We start from the raw sequence: 8,665 nt of genomic DNA, 5'->3' as shown, positions 1-8,665 counted from the left end.
GCTGAACAAGGCAGAAACGTAGCCAGCTCCAGTTAAGGCACTTTACAGTTGACTTCGGTCTATGGTGGTGGAAGAAATATTAACATCTTGTACTGAAGTAAAACTACCAACACAGCGATGTAAAAAAAATACTCCATTACAAATAAAAGTACAGAAGTATCAGCAGCAAAATATGGCTCAAGTATTAAAGTAGTGGTACGTTTTAAGTATAAGGTGGTGCTGAAGATAAACAGAGCAGTAAGAAGAGATTTTAACATGCATACACAGTACCAAGTTATGATTTAAACATTAAACATTTCAAATGTAGCATTATTTTTTTTTTCACGGATAAACACGTGTACTGTGCAGTGACCGTGTCCCCATAAAACAGCATGCATAAGTCCCGAATGAAAAAGCTTGTGAACGAAAAAAATCGGTATCAAGTAAGTTTAATAATTTAGTGCACAAAAAAGGCGAGACTAATAACACTATTATCATTACAGAGATAAACACAAGAGGTGTCCATTTAGTAAGAAACAAAAGCCCATGAGGTTCGATGGCTAGACACAAGAGGAGCACACGAAGGAACACATTGGAATCAGTACAAATACATTCAGCAAGATCACTTGGAACCAGGAGTGGCAGTGCGGCTGCTTTTGTTCACAAACTACTCCTCGTGTCGCAATTGAAGCCGGGTTACTCGGTGTTTTCAAGCTTAAGACAAGCAGGAGAAAGTGTTTTCATTTGTAAGCATACTGAATGATTAAGTGCTCAGTTTGATGCTGCATTTACAATTACAAAGCTTTTAGTACACTCCTATGAAAAGACACTCACTCTTTAGGCTCAAAAGAACTCACATGGATTACACATCTCATATGAGAGCATCCTCTCGTCTGGCCTTTCAGTGGAACACACTGATGCACCTCGGCTTTTAAAGAAAGAAGGAAAAAAAACAGCACAAATGAATGAAATCACCGTCACATGAAATGTTGCTTTACTATATACAGACCAAACAACACATGAATGTACAGAAAGAAGCCTCAGAAATCCAAAGTGAACTCATCAGCGGGAAAAAAAAAATTAGCAGTAGTCGCATGACGGAAGACTAAATATGGCAAAGTTGTAAAATTCTGTTTTAAAATTGAATTCAGTCGGAATATTGCTAGTGTAAGCACTTTAATCAGTTTTGTTTTGTTTTGTGGTATCTACCCACTGAGAAGCTCCGGCAATGCTGTGCTCGTCTTTAACTGCTCAGCACATGCATAAAGCGTGGTGTGCTTTATTTGACTCAAGACAAAATCTGCCATGTCAGTCAGTAGAGGAGAGATATATGAAAGGCAGATGTATAACATGTGACCTAGTTGTTAGAGTTTTGTCATGAATGTCATGTTACTGTACTAACATGCTGAGCAGGAATATGTTTGCCATGTTCACGATCTTATTGCTGGGTGTCAGCATGCTAACAAGGACAGCTGAGGCCGACAGGAATGTTGTTAGTTTTTCAGGTATCAAGTCGTAAACCGAAGGACTGAACAATTTAAATTTTGACTGAATATGATAGCGCTGGATGAAAAGATAATGTCTCTATAAAATCAGTAACCACCAATTGTTGTTGAGATATTTCAGTCTGGATCAAGGTGGTTGATCGGCTGATTAACAAACCACTTTGATGACATTGACGATTAACGATGACCACTATGCGAACCATTGAATTACAACATCTGGTTTGAATCAAAAAAACTAGTTGAAAACTATCTTTTTAGTAATCCCGTGGTCATGCTGATCAGGAAGTAAATAGAGAATATTTTTGTAATAACCCGTATCAAAAAGGTTTGGGTGAACAGGTGCAGCTAAAAGCAGATCGACAAGGCACCAACCGTGAGTGTCAAGAAAATAGTTGCAAGGAATAATGCAGTTCATGACAAGACGTAGAGTTGTTAAAAAAAAAAAGACAGAGGGAGATGAGCAAAAGGTTCCAGATCGTTTCCAACAATCAATCAGATGTTTTAAAAGCTCTCCAGCAACAATAAGACGGCTATTTACTTACTGGGATATTTCTGTGTGATTATTCCTTTGTGATGCTCATCATGCAGAAGTCCTGGGGTTGGAATAGTTTTCTATTTTCAGCACATTACTGAGTCTCCTCAAGTCCAGACAGTAAAATGAAAAATCCACTCACCAAGTATTCTAACACCTATGATGATGTAACGTTAGCTCCACGGTAAAACGCAAAATATGTTCACAGACATGAGGAAACATTCATTATTCATGCATTCAAAAACAACTGTAGGCTTACGACCTTTGAATATCAGGTGTGAACTTCGAAACGGCAGCTTAGCTTTGCAATGTACATCAATATTTTAGTCCACAGAGTCCAGAAAGTTGAAGCTGTATTATTTTTTACTCACGATCAGATTAGTTGACAACAAATCCCAGAGCCTCTCTGTAAGAAAAGGAGGTCGTGCGATCATAACGTGATGTAAGCACTGCCAATTTGGGAATGCTTCTCTACCTTATCTAATTTACAGCAGGCCTTTATGGTGAGGATAAGTGCACTACACAACGACCTGTACCTGTGTCCATCCTGCAAACTCACCAGATTTGACTAAATGTATACAAATACCGTGTCTTCTATATAATCATATGTCACGATTACAGGCAGTAAGAAGGCACCCTCTATAATGCCAGCACTGGGGACTGTGGGACAACGTGTTCACACGGACACTTGCTGTGAAGAATCTCGCTGGTGATCTTCAGATCGGTGAGAATGAGAGAACACGATGCACAAACTTGTCTAACAGCAGCTACATACTGAAAACGCTTCAACATAACACAAATGCTGTTTTGTTTCTTCAGCTATCTTATGCATTCTTTGGCAAAGTTGTACAATCACATAACTCAACAACAACAATGCCTGTGTGAACACAAGTGGTAAAAAACGAATGGGAATCACTCACTGTGGGGTGAATGGTTCATGGGACATTGAAATGAAGCACTGCTCTAACTTCTCTTGGTCAGAGGTCGGCCCTCCCGGACATGCCTTGCACTCCTCTTTTCTGTCTTCCCCTTCTCCCTCACCTTCCTCAGGCGCCGTGGAGGCGGCGTCCCTCTCGACTCGCTGTCCTCCTGAGCGCTGGATGTATCCATCCCGTCCCTCTCCTCAGGAATGTTAGGAATAGCCCCACTGCTCCCGTCTAAAATGTTCCTCAGGGATGGGTCCTCAGGCGTACAGGTAGCAGTGGTGCCGCTCTCACTGCTGCTCAGGTCCTGTTCTTCCCCATACCGCCCCCCTCGGCCGTGGTGCGGCAGGGAGGAGGCCCTGATCGATGGCCTGTCACGCTCCGTCTCGCGGATGTTCTGATGAGGCTCGTTCATGTCCACGCCAGAGTCCAGGCTGGTGTCGTTGCTGCTCGGCGGGCGGTGGCGGCTCTGCAGCTCGATGATAGAGTGGCGAACCTGAGCGGCCGGCTTCCCGTCTAAGGAGACAAACCAGGCCCTGGGGTGAGACGACAAGGACTTCCCACGCGTCAGCTCCAGCAAGGTGCGCTCTGAAATCCCCTGCAGCTCGCTGGGCACACCATGCCCACTACTGAAGGCCTCCATACCAGCAGCCTCATTGAGAGTCCCCGGCACAGAGACAGAGGATTCAAGGAGGTTGCAGTAGCGTCCCCACACTCCGGTGTTCGGGCCTTGTCCCTGGGGGGGAGTCTCCAGAGGCTGCGGGTCATCTTGGCTGCTCTGCTGTGGGATGCTCCCGCCTTGGGAGTGGTGGTGAGGGGCTTTGGGTAGTGTCTGGGTGTAGCTGTCTTTACTTGGAGGCTCTGAGTGAGCATCATACTCAACTCCATTGCGGGGGAAAGTGGCGGACTTGCAGGCTGACAGTTGCTGCTCCTGAGCACCGAACAGCTCTGGAGCCTGAATAATAGCCACTGGCTGGTTGTAGATATGAACCAGCTTATCTTGAAAGAAGTTGTCAGAGTTCATGTTGACCCGGTTCTGATCCATCTTCTCTCTCAGCTGAGCCAGCTCTTCACTGTTGATGTAGTGACGTGGCTGGGGACCCTTCATCCGATCTGAAGCGATGTTTTCATAAAGCGGAGCTGCGGGGCGACTCCCTGGATCCTCCACGTAGATGTTGTAGTTGGCTTTGTGCCTCGGTGTGGAGGATGGTTCACACTGGACGCTGCAGGAGGCGAGGCTGTTGTCGCCAGATCTGAACAACAAACCCTCTTCCATGTGGGTGGAGGTGGTTTGGTCTTTCTTCACCACTGTGAGTTTGGAGAAGCGTGTTCTCCTCCTGCTCCTGGGCTCTCGATAAGAACTTCTGTCCATGGAAAAAAAATCGATAAACCACTTATAGCCATCCTTTATTACATCAAAATAGAGCTCTTTCAGTTCAGAGTTTTATATCCTGTGAACTAATAACATTTGTGAGAAGCTTCTTACCCGCACTGACACAGCAGCAAGGAAAGAAATCCAATCACTACAACCAGAGTTCCTCCCAGTATTCCCATCAGCAGGTAGGTGTGGTAAAATATGAAATCCATAGAGTTTGCATGTCTGAGATAATCTAAAAGGTGAAATGTATAAATAGACATTAGAGATTTATCAACACCACACAAAAGGCATTGACATGTGATAATGAAGATAGATGATGTGTGTACCTTTTGATGAGGGCATGGGGGCAGCGATCCAGTAGCCCAGATGGGAAGCAGTGTAGGTCCAAACCAGCTCATCACCAAGTCTCTTAACTATTCCCAGACCCTGATTCTCCCAGGCACCTTTAGAAGACATCAAAATTAGCTTTATTTTTAGTTGGTTGCTACATTGGCAATATAGAAGAAGTTGCTGTTGGTGAAATTTACAGAAATTTGTTCTCATCTTAAGCATCTTAAGTCTCATTTTGCTCTTCTCAAATTTGTATTCCTACCTTTCTTCAGGTTGAAGGCCCAGGCTGGCACAGTGTCAGCGGCCCTCAGGTGTGTGTTGTGTCCCAGTGGCAGGCTGATTTGGACGGGTCCTCGAACCTGGAGCTCCTCACCACCAGAGTACAGCAGGACACTGACTGCCGCTACCGCCTCCAGCTCAAAGCTTCTGAGCACTGCAAAGAAGCGTTGAAAATTGAAATGGTAAATCAGAAATCCCCCCTTATAACAGTTTTTTTTTATATTAACTTACAAAAACAAATACAATTCAAAACTTTATATTTGGTTTTCAACTGCATTTAGTCATGACGGATCTGGTCCCTTTCTTGTGACGTTACTTTTTTACTCCATTTATATACACAGAAATTAAAATCCACCCTTGGATTAAACCTCTTCCTAATTCTTAAAAAAAAACTGCAGAGAAAAATTTCCAAACAGATATTAAGCTCATCCAAAACTATTTCATGCTGACCTGATTTGTTGCTGATGATGCCTTTAGTGCAGTTGGCACAGTCCTTTGCTAGGTGGCGCTGTGGTACAGTCAGGTAGGCCATCACTGAGGAGCTGTTGCTTTTATCAGGGATGGAGAGGAGGTTCTTGGGGAACTTAACCTTGGGTTGGGATGAGCAGTCTGTAAAAACACATGATCCATCTGAATCCACATGACCACATCAACAGTGTTTGGGTCCTATTCACCTTACAAAAATGCTATTTAACTTGTCTATCTTAAAGGTTGCAATTTCTGTCTATCAGATGAAGGCGAACTGACACTGAACTTGTGTGACCTTACCTGGCAACTTCCCGGTGATGAGCACTGAGTCGTCGAACAGCCAGATGTTGCCCTGGCTGTGAGGGAGCAGCAGCAGCGTCACAGCCGAAAAAACTGCAGTGTCCAAAAAGTGACAGAATGTCCACAACATTTTAGAAAGAAGCATTACTATTCAAGATGTCACATACACTGTGTAAATCATACAGATGTAACAAGACAGAGGACACTATATCTGCTACTCCGACTGGTTTATCAACTTGCAAACCTGTAAAACCACCAGCAGATGGCAGTATTACGTCAAAGCGCTTGTTAGTGTTCAGTTGTCTGGCTCAGCAGCACAAAAGGGAGGCGCCGCTGATAATGCAGAGCAGAGCAGGTCTGGACACTGTTTCCTTTTTTTTTTTTTAAATCCCTAGTTTTGTCCTGCATCGCACCTGCTCCAGCTCCCCTTTGAAACACCACCTTCCTGCTGTTTTTCTGGCACATCCAGACCAGTGAGAGGAGGTGGGGACCGAGACAATAGAGGAAGGCCCCCTTGACTGAAAAGCCCCCGCCCCCCTCTGTATTTATTCAGTGAGGACAAAGACAGTTTGCTGAGGCAGGAGTATGTCCCTCCTGAGCGTGAGTCAGACACAATCGATAAAACAGTGGGAACATAAATTGCTTAATCATGAACAAACCTCAGAGACAAGTTGTATGTTGTTCAGACAGTTCATTAATCTGTAATGACCATGAATAATGCAGCCGGGAGACTGTGCTGGCATCGCTGTAAATAAGTGCTTACAAATGGCTTCACAGCCTGCAGAAGCCTCCTTGATTGTCCAGTAATTCTAGTGTTTTTCAATCTATAACTGCGTCCCATCCTTGTCCGTATTTGCCTTCCTTGGTTGGCAAGTATTTACACACACCCACACTTCTGTTCTATCATAATTCAACAACAATCCCATGGTCACTCACTTGGTCTCTTGGTGGTGCTCCAGGGCAGCGGGCTGGGGACGTAGCCCTCCATGTTGCCCAGCAGAGTCAAACTGAGACCTGGACTGTATGCGACCCAGAACAGAACCTCTCCTCCCTCTCCTGTTTGGGCAGAGCTCCTCACGGTGTAGTTCACATAAATGTCCACCGAAGCCCCCGACAGCGGCTGACGAGTCACCAGATCTCTCACCAGCACCTTCAGGGCAAACTGAGGCTCTGGAAAGAAGCAGCAGAGGCAGACCGAGATCCATTATTTTGTCTTAGGGCCGAGCATTCTGACATGTCTCCCTGCTCGTCTGCATGCAGACCGGCCTCCACCATGTCCTCTCGGCAGTGCTCAGGAACCTTTCTCTCAGCATGAAAAAGTGATGAGGCAAGCACAGCTGCGAGGATGAAAAATACATCAAAACTGAGAGACAGCAGAGAGGAAAATCTATGCTGCAATGTCAGTCGTTTCGTTCCATCCACCACGAGTCCTTACATTTGCAGTCAGGGGCAGGAGATGGAGGAGACTTTCAGGGAACGCTTCTTCCAATTAAAGACAACATTTCTGTCTTCTAATACTATCTTTTGATTAGATATATGGTAAAAGATTTGATGAAAAGATGCACTTTAGACTTTACATGTTATTAAGTTAAAATATCCTTTTTTTTGTGCAGCCTGTGCTTTGTGTTCAGTCTGTAAACAAGGCTATCGGTGAGCACAGGCTTATTGTATCAGCAGAGCAGCACAAGATTACCATACTCCCCCATTAATACACCACCTGCTTAGGCCAAAAAGGTAAAAAAAAAACAACATAAGCCCTCACACCTTCACATTATGCATCTTAATCTTACTGGACTAGTTGGCTGGATTGCATGTTATTATATCCAATGGAACTAGTCTGGATTTATTCATTTAGGCTTTTATGGGTTTATGAATTCAGTTATGTCGAACTGTTTTCTGCGCAGCTTATTTCGTTGTTGTTGTTGTTGTTTTTTTTTTGCAATAATAACTCGCCCCATTTTAGTTTATATTTACCTGCTGACAGCGCCGAGGGGCTGAGAAATCGCACCGGGGCGGTTGTGCCGGTACCAGACGGGTCTCCGAGCGCGGCTGCGAGGCCATTGTCCCCGGGCGAGGAGGAGGAGGAGGAGGAGGAGGAGAGCAGGCCGCCGCCCTCCTCCGATTCTCCCACCGCTCCATCCAGGCACGAAATCAGAAGCAACGACGGCAGAAAGAGGAGCAGCGGCGGCAGGTGGTGTTCAGCAGCGGGCATTGCGAGAGGGGCACTGAGCTCAAAGACATAACGAAAAGCGAGTAACGAGCTCGGGAGGAGAAGAACGAGGTCCGGCACTGTTTGTCCTTATCACGAAGTCTTCATCGCTCTCCCGATTTCTGATGAGCTTGGTGAGGACAGAGGGGGGAAAACCCCGCGGAGGAAGGATGAGCTGGTGCTGAGGCTGGGCGTGTGTGGTACAAGATCGTTTATGAACAGCAGAGGTAAGCCTATCTCAAAAGTCCCAGTCCCAAAATTTAGACAACTAAAGGACATATAAAGTATAGACAACGGAGATAATAATTGTCTGAAATGTTCAATATGCTGTTTGTTTTGTAGCATTTTAAACAGAATATATTTTATGGGATAGATATATTTTATATAGCCTGTGTGTATTTTGTTAATGTAAAAGAAAGAGTGGGAGTGAGATGTCACCCCGTTTCTACTATCTCTGGTAAAATGGGAAACGCTGTTACATCATTGGGTTTGTGTGGCCCTCTGTCGGTAAGGCGAAGTAACTGTTGTTGTTTTTTTTTTTTTTTTTTTTTTTTTTTTGGGGGGGGGGGCAGCACAGTCCAAGTCCGATGAAATCCAAACCTACGAAATATAAGGATGCACATCACAAAAACAAAGTTTAGTGCAAACATCTGAAATATTGCTCAATCATTGCTATTTGACATTCATCATGCACCCAAATTTGAAACTGAATACCATACACACAAACATTAAAAGAAGTCATCTTTTCGAGGCACATGTTTA

General features: G+C 44.6%; 1 protein-coding gene across 1 annotated transcript; it reads right to left on the bottom strand.

Annotated features, from left to right (window-relative positions):
• Window positions 1–412: 412 nt before the first annotated feature.
• fam171b (family with sequence similarity 171 member B) lies at window positions 413–8,407 on the bottom strand. Its single transcript, XM_069164068.1, has 8 exons — window positions 7,669–8,407; window positions 6,631–6,864; window positions 5,695–5,787; window positions 5,377–5,535; window positions 4,910–5,080; window positions 4,644–4,760; window positions 4,426–4,549; window positions 413–4,303 (listed from the first exon to the last, which is right to left on the bottom strand). Exons 1-8 carry the CDS (start codon window positions 7,904–7,906, stop codon window positions 2,980–2,982), a joined length of 2,460 nt encoding a protein of 819 aa, XP_069020169.1. The 5' UTR covers window positions 7,907–8,407; the 3' UTR covers window positions 413–2,979.
• Between the last annotated feature and the right edge of the window lie 258 nt (window positions 8,408–8,665).

The sequence above is a fragment of the Embiotoca jacksoni genome, unplaced genomic scaffold, assembly GCF_022577435.1.
Source record: "Embiotoca jacksoni isolate LCO1_2020_lvr unplaced genomic scaffold, fEmbJac1.0.p SCAF_30, whole genome shotgun sequence".
NCBI lineage: Eukaryota > Metazoa > Chordata > Actinopteri > Embiotocidae > Embiotoca > Embiotoca jacksoni.
Note: the sequence above shows the minus strand (reverse complement) of the source record. Positions and strands in the feature narration are given on the sequence as shown.

What these genes read in the sequence shown, in the direction of transcription:
- fam171b (XM_069164068.1), bottom strand. Translation starts at nt 7,906, where the DNA reads ATGCCCGCTGCTGAACACCACCTGCCGCCGCTGCTCCTCTTTCTGCCG. An exon ending in GAGCACCACCAAGAGACCAA is followed by an intron (nt 5,788 to 6,630) that starts GTGAGTGACCAT and finishes TGGACACTGCAG; the next exon opens with TTTTTTCGGCTGTGACGCTG. An exon ending in CCCCATGCCCTCATCAAAAG is followed by an intron (nt 4,550 to 4,643) that starts GTACACACATCA and finishes TTCACCTTTTAG; the next exon opens with ATTATCTCAGACATGCAAAC.